The sequence below is a fragment of the Watersipora subatra genome, chromosome 7 (assembly GCF_963576615.1).
Source record: "Watersipora subatra chromosome 7, tzWatSuba1.1, whole genome shotgun sequence".
In the NCBI taxonomy this organism is placed as follows: Eukaryota; Metazoa; Bryozoa; class Gymnolaemata; order Cheilostomatida; family Watersiporidae; genus Watersipora; species Watersipora subatra.
The window spans coordinates 55,846,298-55,870,225 of record NC_088714.1 but is presented as its reverse complement, the minus strand read 5'-3'; the positions used below and the strand labels follow the sequence as shown (position 1 = coordinate 55,870,225).

Here is a 23,928-nt window from a genome sequence, read left to right as displayed (position 1 = left end):
TTAAAACACTCCAATCAAGCATTACTGCTATTAGGACGCCTATAGTTGCAAGGAGACCAACAGAATAGAGACATGCAACACTGCATGTCTATCACAGTACGATATCAATTATAAGATTGATATCAACCATAGTCATATTGCATTATACTTTTAGCCCATCATAAATTTTATTGTAATTATATCCCTCGCACAATATATCAAACTTGATTCTCAAAGTTCTGTCTAAATCTCCCACAATCGTTTTCCCCGTGCAGGCCATCGCAGGGTGGATTACCAGCAGGCCATTTTTGGAACCATCCTCCTAGTAGGGCCTACTGTAAAAAAACATAGAGAAGGTGGCCAGTTTCAAGAAAAAACTTAAATTACATCTTTTAACTTGTGAATAAAACCCAATTGCTCAAAAAAATTGATCTTGATTACACAATGGCGACAAGCCCGACGTTACAACTAGCTATACTACTGCATATTATTGGCTTCATCACTCTTCCAGCTTTTTTTCTTTTATTTAATTACTATTGTTGATGAAAAAAAATAAAAAAAATCAAAAGAATCACAAAGAAAACTAGCCACATCATTTTGCACATTTTTTCAGAGTGTTGCAGCCGCGATCAGGTGTTGTCGACTTACATTTTGAAACATCCTGACAATCAGACCACCTCAAACATCAAAAATAATTGCAAATATTGGAAAATATCCATACTTTCTGATAAAATTAACTAAAATACTGTGTGAGTTCATATTTGATGGCTTTTACCAAAAAGCCAAAACAAATCATGAATGCTCTTAATATCTTTTTACCTATTGTTTTCAGCTTTTGGTACTAAAATATGTATTTATAAATGAAACAGTTAACTTTGTGCAGTTTATGAGTGTTTTTCAAAAGAAACCTCAAAACAGTAAAAGGTTAAAAAAACGTAAAGCACACACGCGAGTAGAGTATGGAAAAGCTTAGCCGAAAGTTGAACCCTCATATATCTCACTCAAGAGTTGTCAGTAACTACAGTCTGACGTGCTATGGACCTGAAGACAAATCGGCTCATAAAATGCAAATGTACCAGCTGGTCAAAATAGTGAGTATTAAACACGACTAAATGAGGAAGTCTCTACAGACAATATCTATATTTCCACTTTTTTAGCTGACTTCATTCAAACTTTATCCAATGTATTCGGTTTCAAAGCTCCTGGTTCCTGAGAACCCACCTCCTAAATACCAATTTCATTTCCTCCTATACACATTTTTTCAAGACTGCAAATAGCAACTTGCATCCTCTCTTAGGTAGAATAATCATAATGACTCCAGAAGTTAATCTTGTGCAAAACTGCACGAGATGAGCTTTTACAAAACTACCCAAGGGGTTTAGCAACTCTAACTTTTTTTACTAGACACCACAATAGTGCCTTTAAGCACAAATTTTACTTATATATTCTGCAATATTGTAGAGCCTACACATTTCGTATTATCTTATATATGTAGAAGCTTGAATAATGCTATAAAGTTTATTTTTTGGAATATGTTGAGATTAAATACATGTACAATGTGTATGTTCAATTATATGAAGTTAATAGCATCTGTTTTACAACTTTACCATCTCTAATAATCTCTCTACCATCTCTAACACTTGTGGGTTGTTTCTTTTCTATTTACAAACTCTTTGACTAAAACCAAGTGTGTGGTCATATACTAACAATCACCAAGTTATGAAGCTGAAGAATTTTGTAGCATGAGCTTTAGTGAGTTAAAAAGGGTGTTGCGGGTTGTATAGTTGACGCTTCGTAAATTAAATGGGTTAAAGAGAACACTAAGCAAAGTGGTAGCTGGCTGCGGAGCAACTATCATTAGATCAAAGATAAAACACAGACGAAGTGGATGAGAAACTGAGTGTTGGCAAAGTCTACTAATTTCCAGATTACCTACTGCATACATCTGTTGTCATACCAATTATCAAAAGCTTTAAAACCATCTCTCTTTGCCTTTTCATCAGTGTAAACACCGCAAAACCTTAGCAAATTGACACTTGCAATGCCTGCAGGTGAGTGGTGTGGTGCTACAACTAACAAGTGAAAAAATGTTCATCATTCATTTTCCTCATCACGTTAATTAGTGCCATTTCATCTAGCTGATTGATGACATAGCTTTGCTAAAATCCTGTTCCTGGAAGCGCGGAGTGCTCCAAGTGGCGTAGAGCTTTATATAATTGACTTCATGTTCTGCCTCGAACTTAAATGGTTGGATAAATGTGATGTCGCTGTTTAATATTTTTTGTAATTTTACAGAAATGTGTTTGGTAGATAATAGAATGCAAAGCGATTGCTTATTTAACAAAACCATCAGCAGTTGCAGTAGCTTTAGCCTGTGACATAAATAAACTAAATGCATCAGTATTGGCGGTAAAAACATGACAAAACATTTCAAGAATGATGGGTTAGGTAAAAAATAGTATTAGCGATATGCAAAAATAATTAAAAATGTTCATCAAAAAAAATCAATTTTGTACCTAGCTTGGCAGCAAGTATCAAAACTAGTGGTACAAAAAGATAATTGCTCTTTTCAGTAATATGTGTCGTTTTTACATTATCTTGTTTTATCAGAGTAATCACTATTTGATGAACTAGTTTTTACACTGGCTGTCTAACAACCAACATCGTAAGCATCCCTTAAACCTTGTGTGTTGCCAATACAGACAGTTATCCTTGATCATAAATATAATTATTTCATTTTCACACACATTTTTTTCTGATTTTAATCTTGAAACATTCTAGTAGCCAATCACTTCAAACATCAAAAATAATAGAAAATAATAGAAAATACTGATATTTTTGATATAATCTATTAACGTTTGGTGCAGGTTGATCTTTAATTATAAACATATTTCATTCTGGTATGTTATCATCAGTCTCTGTTACATACACCCCTATATAGCCTTGATTTTCCCCTTACCTACCTGAGATATGAACAGACAAATGACACCTTTGAAATATGAATGGTTAAAGTTGTTTTTAACTGCACCTTCATCTGGTCAAATCATTCTTTGTGGTTTTGAGCTTGCAATAACGCAGGACAGAAAGCATGTGATTATATTAATCCATTGGACTATTTGCTACAGAGTCGGTCAACTGGCTTAGCAGAGACGCCTGAAGACTCGAGAGAACTAGCAGCAGACTCAAACTACACACCACCACCATCTTTTACCCAGCAGGTAGGCTGTTAAGAGAAGCCTGAGGTAACAAGCCACATGTGTTATGCATGTTTTATTGTTTTGAGTGAAGCGACTATCAAAATATTTTAAAAATTTATTAATGTTTTTTGACATCAATGTCTGTTATAGTTACGACACCTAAAGTAAAATAGCAATTTTTAAACAATTTATTATGCAAGTTTAATATTTTAAAATGCTAATATCATTTTTATGTAGGCATGTATCATTTGAAACTTCATAGGTTCTGTTAAAAGACTGCTGGTACTAGATTTTTAACTTTTCTAGGCGTGTCAAAGTCGCATCGCATTTAAAAATTCACGTTTTTTTCATAAATTTGAAATGATAGAATGCTTTTTATTTCAGTTCAAGTAGTATATGACATTTGAATTCAAATTATTTCTTTAGCTGTTACAAAAACATTTGGTCTCATCTTAATCCATCCTTTTCAAAGTAAACCATCTTTGATGCCAATATTTGTAAAAAGACTTTGACAGTAGATGTTCTGGTTCAGGTCTGTATTTCAAGGATGTGCTTCATTCCCTTGTCATCAGACTCCATAGAAATATTTTCAAATAGAAGCTTTTAAGTTCGATGTTTAATATTATTGCACCGTATAATATGAATGCATTTAAATGATTTTTGCTGTCTGTAATCAGGTTTCTTTAAAAAAGTGATGTATCCCATCCATCAAGGTTTCTATTGCACGTTTCTTTAGCTTGATTCAAATTGGTAAAAGTTGAATTGCAAAAGTGTGTATGATACACATGTATATACAGTATATGTGTATGATACACGCGTATATACAGTATATGTGTATCATACACATATACTGTATATACAGTATATGTGTATGATACACACGTATATACAGTATATTTGTGTCATACAAGACATTTCTGATTGTACAAGACGTTTCTGACCCAGTACTGACATTCCTATTTAGGAAAATTCAGAGGAAGGGAGCATCACAGCGGTTCAAGAGGTCGACCCAGATATAAATAGCATGGCAGATGACCATAATACGGCTCAAGACGGCAACACAGAAGGTGAAGATGACTTTTCCTTTTACGAGAGCTACTGGGCTCAAAACACAACAGCTCATGGAGTATCCCGGGTCGTCAACACACACAAGTTTCAAAGAATTGTATGGATAGTTGCTCTTCTAGGTGAGAGGCATTTTTACACAGCAATAATAGAATGCTGTCTGCTGGACTACAAGCATTACAAAAGAGAACATAGATCATCTTTAAAAAGATTTTACAGGATATAGTTTGCAGATGTATTCTAGAATTAGGCTATAGACGCTATACTATCTAAACTCTGGGGCATTGTCTAAAAACTCTTTCTTTGGGTTTTCAAAATATTCTGACAAAAATTAGCCAGCAATTCAGTAGTATGAGTCTTTTTGATTTGCACGTGTAAGTAGCAACTTGCTAGTACTTCACGACCTTCAACCTCTTGCATAAACACTGACATTAAGACAGCTTCAGTTGAATAATAGAAGTACTCAATAAAAGTTCTACTGAAGATTTGCATACTGTAGTGACTGTTATTTTTGGTTGTGGGTCAGTTTGAGGGTCTAATGCAAACGTATTTATTACTAGTAGTAAGTCCAGCGATGCACAGTATTTCTTTTATTTTTAATCAGATAGTCTGCCAAAGAGTGTTTAACGTGTAAGTTCTTAACCAGCAGACGGAGGTTGGAAACCAACTATTTTTACTGCCCTGGGGGTAGACTTGCAGCAAATGCATTAAATATGGATGAAATCAGCCATTAAACGTGTAAATGTACAGCGCTTATGCAGACTATCCCACTAGCTTAAACAATTAACGACAAAGAAGGATTTATCCATATAAATTTGTGTCCGTGAACAGTTAGCAGTGACACAGGACTTTCAGCAAACTGCTATCAAATCACGTACACTGGTAGATCAAAGACAGAGTTTTGAAGCGGAGGTTAAAAAAAAGTAATGTATTTTGTAGAGCTTTTTTCGTTGGCTTTTGTAGTTCAACAGTTTAACTTCATCAACTGTAACTTTTTCTTACATCAGCTCAGTTTTGTCATAAAAAGGGAGGTTTTGTCATAAAAAGGGATATGCGTGCAGAGGTACTTCAAACTACCACTTGCTTTATATGAGTACGGTATAAATTTACAGTCAGTATCTTGAAATTGCTTCGTACTTCATCTGATTCTGATGAAAAGCTTATAAGCGTTTCACCCCTTCATCTGATATGTTTGCACTCAATTGTTGATGCCTTGTTCAACGATCGCATGCAGACGTATTCGTTTGCTTTACTCTTTTATCAAAAAGTTCCTGAGGGAAATCCTTGTAAAAGGTTGACTCTAAATGCTTTTATTGAAAAATAGCTTATTCTCCTCAAGGATTTGTCACATGATTGCGAGTCTAGTATTAGTGATCTCAGATAGTTAAATCTTAAGCACGTACTAGAACAGTAAATCTGTTACCACAAAAACTATCAAAGTATGCAGTGCGAACTACATAATGGCAATATTTTGGTTGGAGAGATGTGATTATAAGTAGTAACGCTGCTAGTATAAACTAAAGTTTCCCATTACGGTAATAAACTATCCTTTACTTCTTATAGCTCACTCTCAACCTGTGCGGCTAAGCCTACAATAGGGCCTCTCACCGCGTTACGCATCCCCTTTGTATTTGGATTCGTTGTATTAGCAGTCAGTTGCTGCCTCAGTCCTCAATCCTATTGTCGTACAGCTGTTCAAGAGAAAATGCCTTCATACTAAAAGATTTCTAACTGGAAACATTAGGTGACTGAGCAAGGAGTAGGTAAACTTACTGAATAAACTTAGGATAGTTTACTGCACTGTCAATAATAGGCGGGAGTCTTGATACTACATAACAACTAAAATCAGCTCTTTTTGTTTCAATCTGGCCAACAGGGTCAATTAGAAGCCACTATTGGCCACCAATTGTGGCTTTTTTTCAAATTGAACTTCAACTTGGGGTTTACAGGCCAGACATTTTGGACCACTAAGCTGCTCTCTGGTGTCTAACAAGCAACATTCTAATGGTGGCTTATCTGTTGTATGTAAGACTTGTTTAATTGTTTAAATGTTTAATTGTTATCTTGTATGTAAAACTTTTTACTGACGATGGTAGTCATCAACAAAAGGAGGTTTTCTATTACACAACAAAATAAAAAAATTTAATCAATATTTTGAGTTTATTCTTTGAACTAGTAAACTATTAGTGTGTGGACCAGAAAGGGCCACTAATCTCTGCACAAATATGTACAAGTAAAAGCATTACTCGTCTCTATTCTACTGGTCTCTTTGCAATTACAGACACCATAATCGTACTTCTAATTGATCTGAGAGTTTAAACTGCTATCAAGTTTTATCAATATTAATTTTGAAACATCCTGGCAATCTGATCATCTCAAACATCAAAGCAAGCGCAAATGATAAAAAAGTACCAATATTTTCTGATAAAATTTACAAGAAGTTAACTCTTCAACTCGTCCAATTACACTAGTTTTTGCACCGCAAAAGACTCGGTGCCTTGATCTCACACAAAAATGTTGAACATAAACATTCTGCTATGACATTTATAGCAGAATGAAACCGTATGACCATGGTCGTATAAAATCACATGAACATTCGTAGCCATAGCTATGAACATTCATAGCCATAGCTATGAATGTTCATAGCTATGGCTATGAATGTTCATAGCCATAGCTATGAATGTTCATAGCTATGGCTATGAATGTTCATGTTTTTACCCGCATTTCTGGGCCTTGAAGATACATTGCTTTCTGTTTGGCTTTTTTATCCTAAAGTTAAATTTGTGAAGTTTTAAACTTTGTTATGTTGAAATGCTTCATTGTAACATGCGGTATCAAATTATTGTAGTCTGTTTTGGATATGTCTCATATGAGATCTCCCGAGGAGTGGGGTTATACAGACAATTTCTTACGTCAACAGAGATCAATCAAATCAATCAGCTGAAAATAGAATTCCCTTCCGTTACGATCTGCAACTTCAACAGGTGACACTCGTTACTAACTTGTTCAGTTCTCATTCATTAATCTTCTACTAGTCTGAGTTAATCTCCATTAGTCCAGAGTTAATCTATACTAATCTCAATTTCTAGGGCTTGATCTCTGTTGATACTCAACATTACCTTTCTATATTTTATAACACTTTTTATATTTCACTAAACTTACTGAGTCAATCTTTATATATAAATCTTAAAGTTTGTCATCTGGTTGAATGTCTGCCTGTCCAGCTATAGCTATTAAAAGCTTGAAATGAAGAATCAGTATCGCAAAAGGTTTGATCTCCGTTCCCCAGACAATATACTGAACTATTGAGCTACGCGAGATTAATAGATCCATTGGGCGACGATATATGTCGCTGTGTGGGTTATGCTTGCTCTCACGGCTTTTATTAGTGAGTATAGCAATACTAGCGTATTCGAATTAGCCATTGGCAATGTGCCTGGTTAATGACAAATAGTAGGCAACTACATTACCTGATTAATATATTAACTGGGCAATATATGTCACTGCAGTCATAGTAGGCAACTACATAACCTGCAACTGTTTATAAGCTGTTTTACTACCCATGCAACGATGGACATTCGGCTAGCTTTTACTATAATAAAAGCCTTGGTCATCTGTCTGTCCAAAGTCACAGTAATAGACTTAAATAAAAAAATATTGCGTGGCTGGAATCAAACCTGATATCGCAACAGAATGTTTGGACCATATGACAAGCGCACTAAAAGAAAGTTGTAACGAAAAGAGTTGTACACATATTGATTACACGTGACGATCTTGCCCAGTGCAAGAGCATGCCATTGAACTAGTATTTATTTATTTTCCAAGATCAATATTTGGTATTTCCCATTTCTGTTACTCTTTTATCAGCTGGCTGCTAGCCTTGTTTTTTCCTATTTAGACGCTTTCTAAAGTTAACCTTGATTTGACCACAGCTGTCATATGAATGTCTATAATACCTTTACCAACTTCATCTTGATGATAACCATTTCAATGTATGGTATCTGTCAGACAGCATGAAACAGAAATTTTAAAATTTAAAAGCAAAATATGCTTCTCAAAAAATCAATTCGTAAATCAAATGATTTTAATTCTTAACAAGCAATTATCTCTCAATAACAAAAATTGTGAACGCTAGCAAAAGTGACAACAGAATCTTTGGGTGATACGAGTATAACAGTTGGTACATGGTAAGAATTATGGTTTCATTAAATCATTTCAGTGAGAAAAAGGTATTTTCAACGCTCAATGTAAGCCTTAAATATAATATTAAAAATTAATTAATTTGTCGTGAAGCATTTTTAGTAGGAAAGCTTAACTAAACTTCACTTTCCATTCACCTATTTTACTACCTCCTCTACTAGTATCCATGAACCTGAGTGAAATACAAAAGCATGCAGTTTTAGTTGCTTTAGTCGAGACGCCTTCTGTTTCCGATTACCTCCAAGATGCTCAATCACTACACATTTGTAAAGATTCTAACGAGTGAGAGCTTATTTTTTGTGCAACTGGCCATAAATGAAATAGATAAGCAGATGGTTGAGTGAGATAAGATCAGCTGTTTAGAAACTAAAAATCGCTTAAAGAACTGGTTAACTAAACATCAAGTCCAAACTTGATTAATTGCTTGAAGAATTATTCTGTTTTCCTGATTGCAGGTGCTAACAGCGAATATCTTTTTTGGAAATCTATTTTCCCTGTTTTCAACTTACTTAAAATATTCTTAGAAGATCTTTTTAGAAGGTATTTTGTTTACTTTTTAAATTTTTTTATCAAAATAAATGATTGAATAATATACTAAAACTATTCCAGCATTTTTTAATAAAAGTGCTTATTGATTAGACGGCAAAACAAGTCATTTGGAACAAAGAGGTTATTATATTGACTAGAATCCTAGCGGTCTCGTGTGCCGTATGGGAACATCAGGTGTAATAACTATATGTACAATATTTCTCAAATGCCAGTGGGTGGTCTACCATGCTAAACGTCGTGAGTTATAATGTTTTTTTTAACATGAAACTGTACCTTTTAACAAATGAATGAGCTCTTATTATTGTAAAAATTAGAATAAAAAGATATTAGAAAGCTGATTGGCTAAATCGATGTTTCTAACTGGTTGTTTTAATCCTTACCTATAACATCATATCCTGTATCATTATCTCACACCTGATGATTTTCAGAGTGAGCAATACTGGAACTAAAATGTGTGGGACTTCTTGTCTGATAATAGGCTCATTCCATGGTCTTCCACACACGCAGGCATTCATGAAATGCATGTTCCTACTTATTACAAATGCAAAACAGTTTCTTTTTAAGCTAAGAAGAATATTAACAAAAATTTACAAGTTTTTTTAAATAATAATATCGCAATATATCGCGAGCCGTCTATTTGCAATATCGAATCTTGTGGGGATTTTTTGATATAGGGAAGTTTATTTTAAACACTAGTTCACTAATACTTTATTCTAAAACTAGTTCTACGATTGATAGACTTTCTTGATACTTACTATTTTTGTTCATAATCATTTTTAATCCTTGAAGATGGAGGAATTCTTATTTGACGCCCGAGGTTCTAGAACAGTTAGAAGAGGTCATTCAGCTGTACAGCTACAACTATGTCATACCCGACATCGAGGAGAGTCCAGACCCGGAGAAACTCAAAGTACTCGATGTACTCGGTACGTTTGTTTGTTTGTTTTATCTACGCCCAATATTGTTTTCTGAAAACATGAAAAAAGTATGGCGATGATGAGGGCTTATTGCGCAATAGCATGGCTAGTTGAAATGTGTAAATCATCTGCTGAAATAAGTTCAGCCAATTCTAATTTAAAGAAGAGCTTGCAAAAAAACTTTAGTAGATTTAATCAGAAAGTATCCGTATTTCTCTAGTTTTCAATATTTGAGGTGATTTGACTGCCAGGATGGTTAAAGATTAAAATTGACAAAACTTAATCGTGGTTAAAACGATCAGAAGAAAAATGCATGCAAATTGACATCGTTAGTTGTTATCGTTGTAGTAGTTGACATTGGCGTTCAAGTGGCAGTTGCGACTCTATTCTGTCGGTGTCTTTCCTACAATAGACGTCGTAATCGCACTTTCGATCAATCTTAGTGTTTTAACTGTAATCGAGATTTGTTGGTTTAAATCCTAACCATCTTGGCAGTCAGATCACTTCAAACATCAAAAGCACTTGCAGAAGATGAAAATTTTGGTACTTCCTGATAAATTCAACTAAACCTTGCAACAGTTCATGTTTAAAGTCAGAGTTCATTTGGAGTTTGGGATTTTTGTTCACAAACTGTTTCATATTTACAAACTCCTTGCTGTCATTTGATCGTAATTAAGATCTATAGTTAGGCAAAAAATAAATATTAATTAAATTACTGGAAGGCAAATTGTCACTAATTTTTTAATAAAAAGCCAGCTTTAAAAGTGTTTTAGAACTTTTACCAATGGTTTCTAACTTTCAAATTAATAGCATTTCTTCATCCAAAGTTTATTTTGACAGCCAACGGTTGAGAACCACCATTTGACAAATAAAGTTAAAAGTTAATCACCAAACACTGCAGAAATAGTAGTTTCTAGCAGGTTGGTAGACTGACACTACCTCTGGCAGGTTGGTAGACAGACACTAAAGCGCAATTTGAAGCCATTTAAGCAATGCGTGACGTCACACTTTCCCCGCATGATCTTAATAGGTTACATCAGGTCTTCTTGGAGTTGATTCATAGTTCATTTAATGTGGCTAATTGATTGTATACAGACACTTGCAACCAACTGGTATGGCATGTCATACAGTTGGCATGCCATACAAACTGGTATGCATGTCATACAGTTAGTTTTGATGCTAGTTTGCATATTTACATGTAGTTAACTCTGTTTTGCCAACGCATAATTTGAATGCAAATGAAGAAGCTATAAAAACTATGGTATATGTTCCTTATTTTAACTTTTATTGTGTAAAGTATTTGAAAAATTTTTATTCTCTTTTTTTTCCATGAAATTTTCATATTAATGTTCTCATTTATATAAACTATATAAAGAAGGCTTTATATGTAGAAGAAGACTCTTATTATGTATATGGATACGTATATATCTATATGCATGTATATAAGAACTTTATTTTGATGAGTACTTAACAATAAGAATTATATATATACTGTATATGTATTGTCACCTGAAAAGCGCAGTAGCATGAAACAGATTTGTAGCGACTTCTAGCTGTAGCACGAAACAGTTTTTAGTGGCTTCTAGTTACAGGGCGGAACAGACTTACCGCTAAGACAGCTAGTGGCTATTTCTCTGAAACCAGTATTAACATTTTGAAATCTAAATTGAACTGTTCAAAAGTTAACTATTTTCATACAACTACTAAAACTGTCGACTATTAGTGTCTGTACTTATTTTACACTCATAATATTTTACCCACAGTGTACACAGTGCTTTATCCACATGTGTACGAAGCCACATGTGTAAAATATTTATCTACAGTGTACAAAGCCTTAACTGGCAAATTTTACAGTATAAAATATTTTATTTAAAAAATATCCCTAGTGACAAGTTTATTGGTTGACCAGAAAACTTTACTAAGTGGGCTTTATATTTCCAAGCCGTAAATTTTATTTTTAGATACATGCCTTTGCATGCTAGTTTTTTCTCACTCATGCCATTAAGAGAGTGCTTGCCAAAGTGTCATAGGAAAATCTTTCAAAGCCAACATATTTTAAAATATATTACTTCCACATAGTCTCTGATCTGATAGCTTTTAAAGAGGCAAGCGTGACCACTTCATACCTGTGTCTGTTTCAACATCTTAGTTCATCAGATGTACCCAGCTACATTTCTATCAACTAGTGCTGTAACAATTTTGTTTCATTGAGCTAGCGCAGTGTGAGAGCAAACAAAAATCCCTCGGTTTGTTTAACCACACTTCCACATCTCATCTGAATAACTTAAGACTACCATACAAGCCTGCTTGAGATCAAATCTCATTGAACGTATTATATGCTGCATGCTTTCTCGGAATGTGGCAAGGCTCTTGTGTAAAAGATAATTTTCCGAAAGAATGATCTTTATACAGAAACTCTCTTCAAATCACTCACTCACATTCAAATGCTTGTAGGACTTGTTGATGCTGATAAAAAGTTTCATTTTGTGAAGGTTTTTCATTCCTTTGCTCCAAATTGAATTGATGCTTAGAATATTATGTAATCCGTGCATTATATTTTTCCGGCGCGTTATACTGCTCATTTATAAGTCTTCAGCTTGAAAGCAAATATATTCTCTGATTTAAAGTGTGTGTATGTATGTAGATCATAGAATAGAGTATTTACATAATGTCTCTAGGAGAAAAGTTTAATGTAGAACCAATTTAAAATAGTAATTTTTTAACATTCATTTTCTGAATAATTATTTAGAAAAAATGTTTTGTTTTAAGCATTTTATTTTTTATTTTCTTCTATTTTTTTGTTTCAAGCACCTTTAGAATATTCAGAGAATTTTTTTAGAGCAGCTTTAAAATGGCATTAGAATAATTTCAAGATATTTAGGGTACTGTGAGGGTGCTTTGAGAGTACTTTTCAGTTCACCTTAAGGCACTACGGAGTTATGTTAAAGTTAATTTTAGGTTCACTTTAAAATAATTTCATGTTCCTATTAAAACTCGCTTTAAACATACCATTAGAATACATGGAGTTTGAATGTGGATCAATTAAAACTTTCTTCAAGTCTGAACTTCAAACTTACGTAAAATCTTAAATTTTGTTACAGCAGCTTCTGTCAAAAGATTGCATCAACTCTAAACTGTGCTATAACTAAGTGTACTAAAAATAGATCATGGTTCTTCTATTGAACAAGATTTACTTTGATTTAAGTCAACGCTTTACTAGCTTGAAATATGACCTGATTTTTATACTTGAAACTTATTATCAAGACAATGAGTGAATGAGAAAGACAAAGCAATAGTTTATGACTTAGTCAGTCTAGTTAGGCAGCAAACTGTGTGTCATTAAAGCCTGGTTTCCATATGACAGCCCAAGGCGCGCAACAAGGCACACAACATCATGCGTAGGCCAGCTGTGATGTGGAAGCGTCAACGCACGATGATCGCCCGACGTGCGTACGCTGATCACAAGGATACAACAGAATGGTTCCTTGAGACAGGTGCGCGTGATGATGTATCCCACAATACACCGCTCGACTTTTTCAACCTATCCCACAATTCAAACGAAGGGTTGTTTCCGAATAAATCGGTCTCCCGTACGGAAAAAGTAAGAAAAATATCCACCCTGTCCAATGCAAGCATAGCGCCTACGCGAGCTATGGAAACACTGCGTCGCAGCCCAAGAAATGCATTGCGCACGATCACTGCGCCGTGCACGATCATTGCGCAGTCATATGGAAACTAGGCTTAAGTTAGTCATGCGTGACCCAGTCCACTCTCTCACTGCAAAGGGGATGTGGTGGGGTAAACAGTCTAAGTTTTGCGGTAAAGCAAATCTCGATTGTATACGAGGCTATTGAAAAAGGCTAAAAAATGTATAAAGTGCAACTCTCATCAATGTTCTTGAGTGTTCAGAAACTTTTTATGTTTTGCAATTAATGACAACTGTCTGTAAATATTTAAGTTTGAAGATATTACAAAAGGCATTGCTTACATATTTGTTAACAAAGATTAAGCAAAAAGGGTTCTTTAGTAAACATGTTTAACTAAATAAAAACATTTAATTCAAAAAAATAAAGCAGAATATACTTATTTCATGAAATACTGTTCATGTTTTTAGTAACCTTTCATTTTTTTGTGACGCCATTCTATCGTTGTCTGCCATCTTTATGGAGAACTTTTATCATTAAAAACACAAAGCTTTTGCAACTAATTATTGCAAACAATGCTTTTTTTGCAAACTTTTTATTTTAATATCAAAACAACACCGAAAAATACTATTAATCAAGAGAAAGACGATCGTTTTCTACAAAGATGGCGGTTTTTTGTGGACGAGAGCACGTACAAACAGGGTGATGGCGTCAAAAAGAAACAATGGATAGCTGTAGATAAGGAAGTCAGTTTGGCGTCTAACTATCTCTGTCTAATACTAAGAGAAAATAATAATAAAAGGAGATCATCCATGGAATCCCTCAGAGTCTTGATGCATTAGAGATCTAACCATGATTCCTACTCAGATAAGTTCTTAACTAATCACCCGTTTTGTAACACATCAAAAGTCAGTAACCCATCTGGTATGATTGATAGATACAGAACAATAATAAAATTCCATAAAACGGTACATTAGTGGTGTCTAATATAGTCTGCTAGGAGCAGTCTCCAGTTAATACAGACATTATTAGATAACTCATTTTTTGATGAAACTAGGAAATTTGCAATAAATGAACCAGATCGAGTCACTGATAACATATACCGAAGTCTTGTTGAAAATAACGGGCTTCAAAATGGTTTGTTACGAATGAAAAATGAAAAAACTTGGATAAATATAGGTCAGTGTCTGTAGCAGAAGCTGTTTGGATGTGGAAAATGCAGGCTAAAACTGTGACTGAAGTTTGGACATTTTTGCGCTTAGTGCTCCAGCTGGTGCTGGCCACTGTAAAACATTGGGTTGTCTTTAGTTGTGAGCTTAACAGAAAACTCAGATCAAGTCGATGGTAACTTATATTGGAGTCCTATTCCTGTTGGAATTAGTGGATTTCAAAAGGTTTTGTCAAAAATTTTAAATGTAAAAACTTGGAAAGTATAGACTATTCCCTATAGTAGAAGCTGTTTGGATATAAAATAAGGCTGTGGCATAAATTTAGATATTTTTATGGTTAGCGCTTCGTCTGGTGCTGGCCACTATAAAACATTCGGTTGTCTTCCGCTGTTCGCTAATCAGAAAATCAGTAAAACTTTGAGTAAGGTTCTCATAGATTATCTGAAGGTAATTTAGGAAATTGTATCTTTATACTTAGCTAAGTAACTGGATTATTACTAATGGCACTCAGAGTCGTCTAGTGGTACAGGTTGACAACCTGAGGTCAAAGACTCAGTGAACTGCTTGGAAAATCACCAACAGATTGCTTAATAAGTTAATGACATGGTAATATGATTATTTAATTCTACCAGATTAATTGGTATGGCTGGTGAGCTTTCTTACGCGGTTATGTGATTATGTTTCTAGATATCTGTTAAACATTATCATCTTCAATGAAGAAAAGAGGCTATAGATATGAAGATTGGTTGAACCTGGTGTATTAACAAACAATTTTTTTTAGAATTGATTAAAAAAAGTTGCAGAAATGTACCAAATGGAGCAAAACCTAGCTTCTCATATTAGCTGTTTATTAAATACAAAGTTTCCATACAGCGATGACGTCACAACACACTTCTATATGGCAATGCAATGACGTCATGGAAAGAGCCGCATCACTCTTATTCAGCCTTTATTCAGTGTCGCTGTGTGGAAGCAAAACACCTGTGCAATGCATTATCTTTGTGCCATGGAGAAGGCCTTAGCGACCAACGGCTGCCACACTTCTGATATGCACATGTGTTGCTTTAAGACGTCACGCCACCATCACTCTATGATAGAGCCCTTTGATAGTAGGAGCTGCTGGTCACCCCAGCGTAGAGCTTTAGCTCTGTCGCACCTGTCACTACCTGTCACAGATGTCACTACACTATCACTGTATGGAAACTTAGTAAATGTATGTGAGGAAGTATTAAGTACAAGTATTCATTAGTAGTGGAAATTAATCTTACTACTGTTCTTAAAAGAATACCAATATGCTGACTATCTCATCTGGCTGTCAAAGGTAACTTACTGTAGCAGTAAAATGACCCGGAACTTTCTACGTTTCTGGTACTACAGTTTTTCTATTGTGCTAAAGAGTACGGTTTAATCACAGACTTAGCTCAAGGTAAACCATCTGAAATGGAGTGATGCAATCGCGAGATATTTGTAGGTTCCTTAGCTCCGAGGCTATAGCTGAGTAAAATTACATAATCATTATATCATTGATCAGGCAATTCCTAAGTATGAACTGTGGATTGGTTTAAATTAAGGCAGCGAGGTGCACTAACTAAAATCTCTTAGAGGCAAAGTTTTAAAGAGACTCTCACTGTCTGGCATAAAATATCAGCACTTGATTAACCACCACTCACTTCAACTCAGTCTTTGTTTGTTCAGCTTTTTGTGTTGCTATAGCAACTATTATAAAACTATAAACTTTACCAATATAAAATTATCTTGGTGGCGCATTCAAACTTTTATTCAAAGGATTATAAAGTAAAAAAAGATTCTCATTATAATACTAGACTTTTGAAAACCAGTCTACTATTACCAATATTTTATACTGCATTTGGCCAAAAAACAATTGAACATAGAGTTCCATCACAATGGAACAGTCTTTCAATAGATTTTTTTTTAAATCTCAGCATTTAATGGCTTTAAAAGAAATATTAAGAGCTACTTGTTAAGCCTAGAATAATTAAGATCGGCCTACCATTCGAATTTCGACGAAATACGCTATATATTTCAACTTATACGCCAAAATATACAACCGTCTGTAGGCCCAGTGCCTCGACTAGCTGCCATACATGTGGACAGCGCATGGGGACCTCATCATACCTAATATGTAGGAATTAAGCTTTCATTTATGTTTTTGATTTAATCAATGTTGTAACTATATCTTCATTTTTGCTAAATGTTACATTTCTACTAATTGATGGGCTGAAACGCACTCTTTCTCACTAATCATTTTCAGCTTGTTATGCCAAAAGCCCTTATTAGATTTTTTATAAATTTATAAAATTATTAAAATGAATTTAATTTTCCTGATTTTGTTTAGTTATTTATGTTTTTATAAGTTTTCATAATCCCTTGCCTAAAGTCACTCAGTGTTTGAGTGATGACACTACAGCTGATTTGTCAGAGTTCTGTTCTCGCTGAGAGAGTTTCATGTAGAAAGGCTCCTAGTCCATTTATATCTGAAACACGTTTTTTCAAATAGTTCTGATAGACTACCTTGTCACTTTTTTGAATAGTTATGCATATAACTATTACAACTGACGATTTCTCACAGCTTACTATACTGAGGTTGAGTTATAGATTGGGGTTTGATAGGGTTGAGATTGACAGTGAATAGTTACTTTGCGTTATCAACATTTAATCATAGATAGTAATATTGATTGATGCTGTTTAGGCCATAGATAGTTGAGAGAGTGTCTCATTATGAAAGAGGTATGAATCTCTAGTATTTAAGAAGTCTACATTCATAGGTGAATGACCTATCTAGTCAAAAGCAACAATTCATAGATATTGATCTATACCCAATTTCTTTGGCGTAGCCAGCCGCTTGTCTGCTTCATTGTAAAGGAAACAATTGTGTGTAAATGTTAAAATATAAGACCAACTTGTTCACCTTCCTTCTGTCCATCGCTTTCATAACAATAAATGCATTTATTGAAAAGCGGGGCTAGCGTATTCTGTATTCTAGCTTGAACAAAGTTAATGACCTTTAGTGAATAGATGGCATCATATAACAATGCGGAAGTCTGTAAGTAGAAAACACCATAAAAGTTTAGTTTCTTAAAAATAATAAATAATCTTTAAATAATCTTGCACAAAATATTAGTAGATTCTTTTTAAAAAAATATCGATATTTTTCTATCACTTACGATTGTTTTTGATGTTTGAGATGATTTGACTACCAAGATGTTTCAAGATTAAAATCCGCAAAGCTTGATAACGGTTAAAATGCTCAGATCAAGCAACAGTGTGATAATTACGTCTATAGCTGCAAAGCGATTGACACAATAGAGACGTGCTACATGAACGTAGCATTCGATATTAACTATCACAACAATAACAATTGGTGACATCATTTTGTACGCATTTATTGTTTGAGCATTTTAAGCACGATCAAGTTTTTTCAATTTAATCTTAAAACATCTTGACAGTCAGATCACCTCAAACATCAAAAAAGATTACCAATGGTAGAAAAATACTGATACTTTCTGATAAAATATATTAAAATTGTGTGTAAGTTCATCTTTACATGTTTCTATACTCCCCAATAATGCTGTGCAATTTTTAAGGAAAAAAGTCATTTTTTCTAATAATAAATGGCTGACTGATGTCGTTGGTAAAATATTAAAAAGCTGCCGGTATGCAAAGGTTCAGTAAGGTACGTTCACCGACCAATAAAATTGCTTAAAACAGGCAAAAGTACATGTATATGCCTTCTGCCGTTACTAATGTACTAAACAAAAACCAGACACTATGGTCACTTGCTCAACAGTTGGGCAGAGTTACTTTTGATTGGCTATTGGAGAATGATATAACAAATTTGTAAAAAGTAACGATAGTTAGCTCACTTACTTGAATGCTACCTAGCTAGATGCTGCACTGATCAATGGCTTAAAAGGCAGCAATGGGATGTGCATTATGTGCATCGCATTTTCAAAGACAACTTTTTTACTGAAGAAGGAGGTAAATCATCAAGATGCTACAAGCTTTATTCGTCGCAAGCAAAATATATCATGTTTAATATTTGCAACTTTTAGACCCGACGACGACTCCAAAGCCAACGCAACCACCGCCTTCAACCACTCCTCCTCTACCCTTGGAATGCTCGCTACCACCCAAGGTTAGAGGCCTCGACTACCAAGTGAGAGGTACGATCAGCAGTGACAATACTGTGCCAGTTGGGGCAACATTGACTTACAGATGTGTTACTACTACTGATTTGCTGTTGGATGGAGATGAAGTGCATACTTGCAGCGCGAACGGGGAGTTTGAGGAACGAGTTCCCATTTGTATATCAAGTAAGACTTCTGTTATGGATCACATATGATCTAATGAGACTAATATAATTTAAACATGGTTTTTATGGAGCAAAAATTGAAGATAAGACTTCCTTTTCTTGCACAAGCGCGTGTCTGGTCCTGTTTGTTCCAACTTCACAATTGTCACCTGGTATTTCTCAGTTCTACCAATTTCTTTATCAGACATCCAGTTTCTGGCGTGAAATCTAGATTAAAACTTATTATTAATATGTTGGTTTGTGCTGCTCGAGCCAAAATAAATCACGAACTTATTCATAAAAGGAAGTATGTTCTTGCCTTTGCATAAACCAGAAAATGATATTCCTATTACAGAAATTTATACTAAGACTTGTGTACTAGCGATCACATATTCCAGCTCATCACATTTATATCAATCACATCACAAAATCTTTGAATATATTGCCCTATCCTAAACTTGCTCGATTCTTTACTTGTGTTACAGGTTTCAAATCCTGCATAAACTAAGCCCAAAATATTTGTATTTATCATTCCACACATATGACAAACATCTTGTTTTATTCTATGACACCAACAGACTACATCCACAATTGTATGTTTCAGTTTATGAACTTTCTGTTACTACAACCTTCAATTCACTACCCCTACTTCTCCATAATTAGATTTGATCACCAACTGTTAAAACACTTTGGTTCAACTCACTAAATAATTCCTGATTTTTGTCTTTTCATTTTTTCACACCTAAAGGAAGACATAATTTTATTGATGATTAATAATGCAAACAAAACATTATACATACATACATACACACACACATACATACATACATACACACACATACATACATACATACATACATACATACATACATACATACATACATACATACATACACACACATACATACATACAAACATACATACATACAGACATACATACATACATACAGACATACACGCATACATACACACATACATGAATACATACACACATACACGCATCCATACATACACTCATACATACATACAGACATACATACATACAGACATACATACATACACACATACAGACATACATACATACATACATACACACACATACATACATACACACACACGCACACACGCACACACACGCACACATACATACATACAGACATACATACGTATGTGCATACGAACGTACAGACATAGATACACACATACATACATACAGACAAACATACATACAGACATACATGCATACATACATACAGACATACATGCATACATACATACATACACACATACACCCATACATACATACAGACATACATACAGACATACAGACATACATACATACATACAGACATACATACATACATACACACACATACATACATACAGACATACACGCATACGTACATACACACATACACGCATACATACATACACACATACACGCATCCATACATACACACAAACATACAGACATACATACATACATACACACACACACACACATACATACATACAGACATACGGACATACACGCATACACGCATACATACATACAGACATACATGCATACATGCATACATGCATACATACACACATACATACATTACATACACAGTATACACTAAGCTATGCTATATTTAGAGAAAGCTTTGAGCCGATAGCAGCTTGTTTAAAGACAATATGGGACTGTTGTGAAAGAATATACAACATACTTCCTGGCCAACTATAAGAATATTGGTTGCTAGTGCATCCCTTCTCACTAAACATGTATTTTCAACATAATGGTCCTACTAATCATAGTTAGACTAAATAAAAATGTTTTTGGTCTTACTTGGCCGATCTGCCATAATGTATGTTGCAGAGCTACTAAACTAGTTTTAAAATATATTTGATAAAGAAATTTATCTAAAAGAATATACATGAATGACGAAAAAAAGTCATGATAGTTTTGTAACATTAGCTAAATAATAATTGACTTATCACAATATTTTACTTGCTAAAGAAAATGATAAGAAATACTCATTATTTAGTTTGCCAGTCTTGTCAGTATCAGCATTTGTTGACGAGAATGAAGCTTTGAGATTCTCAAACCAGCTTGTGTTGTTGCAGCTACTGACACAGGGGAAAGATATGTCCTCTCAAATAATGCATCAGATAGCAATGCTATCGCAGCATCTTCACCGCTGGTGGGTAGCAATGGTGAAGCCAGCTTGCCAAATGTGACTATGTGCTTCTGGATGAAAACGCAAAGAAGTGACACTTTGGGAACAATTTTGTCTTATGGGGTTGGAGGTAAGCTCTTTTTTGTCATTACTAACATGGCTTTTAACTTATTAATTTGCTAAAGGTCTATAGTTTACATTTGAACTAGTCTTCTATTTGATGAATAACCTATTTTGAACTAAAGCCCTTGCAAGCACCTGCAAGCACCTGTCTAAAAGTACGCCCACATGTAAGTATTTTTTTGTACTGACCGAAATCACGAAATGAACGAAAAACACAGAATTATTTGGCCTAAATTCACAGGAATGTCAGAATTGTGCATGCACACCGAAATCGTCGACAAAATCCTTTTAACTGGATAAAAACATTATTAGCGAGCACGATTCTAGTAGATTTCACAGTTGGTATAGTCTGAAAAACGTATTATGACACACGATAAAAGTACCAGTCATATTTAACATAGTACATACAATGCAACTGCTTAGATTTTGCTATTGTTAGTTTTTATCGTTTGGACATTATGGCTATGAATCGTTTCTTTTTTAATAATAATAGTTTTTGTTCAGCAGCGAAATTTCCGTTGTAGAAAGAGTTGCTGTATTTAGCGCAACCAAGTCAGTTGCATTATATTTACCATGACGAATTGTCTTAGTATTTTTCTTGCAAATCGCGTTATGTGCCTCGGATTATATTAATCGCAAAATCTGCTAGAATCGTGCTCGCTAATAATTTGTTTAGCCAATTAAAAGCATTTTGTCGACGATTTCGGTGTGTGTATGCACAGTTTTGACAATTCTGTGAATTTTGCCCGAATAATTCTGTGTTTTTCGTTCATTCCGTGATTTTGGTTAGAACCCATAAAAAAATTGTTACTGATGCCATGATTTATAGTGCAAATGATGAAGATGGTTAATGGTGTTTTTACAGTTTCTTTTACTTGCTGATCATAGCATCAATATCTGGGCCTTTGTGCTTTTTAAAGGTTGAACCAAAGCCTTTCGTAGTTAACCTTCTAACCTTTAACCTTTATAAATTTCTTTCTGTAGCTTTTACTATTTCTGTTTTAAGCAGAGTACGTGTAGTTTTATAAACAAAGTAGCTGTAGCCTTCGATTCCAGAACATTACTTATGGTAAGCATCGAGCCTGAAAAGAGAGGAAAATTCCTTGGTTTAATGCTCATCAAGAGCTAGGAATGCAGGTGTTATCAAAAAAAAAGAAATCATAAAAATTTAACAAAAGGGTTTTGATGCTACAAATTATGAAAAATGAAAGCAATGTTTATAACAGGCTGACAAGTGATGACAAGTGATGGTTAGGTTTACAAGATACGCTTCTTGTGCTCAGATTCTGATCCTTGTCCTTCACAATTGTAAAACAGTTATAGCAGTTGTTTTGCACTGGTTGGTTATTCGAGAAACACAGGTTTTGTTGGCAGTGGTTAAAAAATGTATTCTTTCAAAGCATAATAAAGCAATGTTGTTCGAGATCTTTGTGAATAGTTAATATCTGTTGTCTATGGTAATTGATGATTGGTCATACAACAGATAATGTTCAGTGACTATTAAAAATTTAATGGACATTGTGTGCAGGTCTTTTAGTCATTTGGTGTGAGAAGAGTAACTCTATGTTTAGGGATAGGAAGAGTAACTTTATGATTAGTGATGAGAACCGTAACTCTATGTTTAGGAGTATGTTGACTCCCTTTAAAATAATATCCATATTTTCACTATTATTCTAAAATATGCAATCTGGGAGAATCCTGTCGAACCTTTATCAAAGATGCCCCCTCTCTGCTCAGAGGTCCCTGGCTTGTTAAAGAGTCATTACAGGGAGTGTTCACTCTATGCTATGCTCGATAGAACCTCGAACACGGGCACATACACTTTGCATGTGACTACCAACTTTCAAAATAAATTTGTTCAACTCGCTCAATAATTCCTAATTTCTACCCTCTGACTTTTTTTTCTTTTTTCTGGGCATGTAGCAACAAACATCATTTTTCTGATCATCACAGAAGCCAATAAAAGTTATACAGACAGTGTATAATTTATGGAAATGTTTTCATCTATGAAAATGTTCAATTTTTGTCTGCTAAATAAGACAAGATCAGGTGATTTCTTATGTATAATATTTAACTGTCCATAGACCCAGAATACTAAAATTAGCCGCTGTCACTAGAAAAATTTATAAAGAATCAATAGAATATGGATAAGAAAGGCATATACTGTTCAATCAGGTTTCCTGAGTGTGAAGCTGAGTTGTAAGTTGGCACTTAACAAATCATTGACATTCAAGATGCCTTTGGCATCAGAAATATTTACATATTTGCACTCGGTGAACCACAATGACTGGGTGTCAAACTATTCTCGGATATTCCATATGGAGACATGGATTATGGATTCTTGTACCAAAGAGTTTCGATGTACGCAGTATAAAACACTTCTCTAGGATTGCAAGGATGATGACTATTGTATAAATTCTTTGTTGGTAAATTGAGATTTAAATATTATGATTTGAGCAGACTACAATTTCAGCCATACTGTGTTATCAATAACAGATTGGACAAACAATAAGCGGGACTGTCGACATCATTTGAAAGAAGCCTGGACATGTCTTTGTTATGAGCGTTTTAACTACGATCTAGTTTTGTTGACTTCAATCTTGAAACATCC

At 34.5% G+C, this 23,928-nt stretch overlaps 1 protein-coding gene across 3 annotated transcripts in view; it reads left to right on the top strand.

Annotated features, from left to right (window-relative positions):
* Positions 1-3,103: 3,103 nt before the first annotated feature.
* The window catches only part of LOC137399512 (uncharacterized), a 38,174-nt gene continuing 17,349 nt past the window's right edge, over positions 3,104-23,928 (top strand). For all 3 annotated transcript variants that reach the window (XM_068085658.1, XM_068085657.1, XM_068085656.1), the window contains exons 1-6: positions 3,104-3,197; positions 4,141-4,363; positions 7,090-7,225; positions 9,780-9,916; positions 18,794-19,054; positions 21,142-21,324. In XM_068085658.1, coding sequence (XP_067941759.1) covers positions 4,201-4,363; positions 7,090-7,225; positions 9,780-9,916; positions 18,794-19,054; positions 21,142-21,324 — 880 coding nt within the window. In that variant the 5' untranslated portion in view covers positions 3,104-3,197; positions 4,141-4,200. The remainder of the gene's footprint in view (positions 3,198-4,140; positions 4,364-7,089; positions 7,226-9,779; positions 9,917-18,793; positions 19,055-21,141; positions 21,325-23,928) is intronic.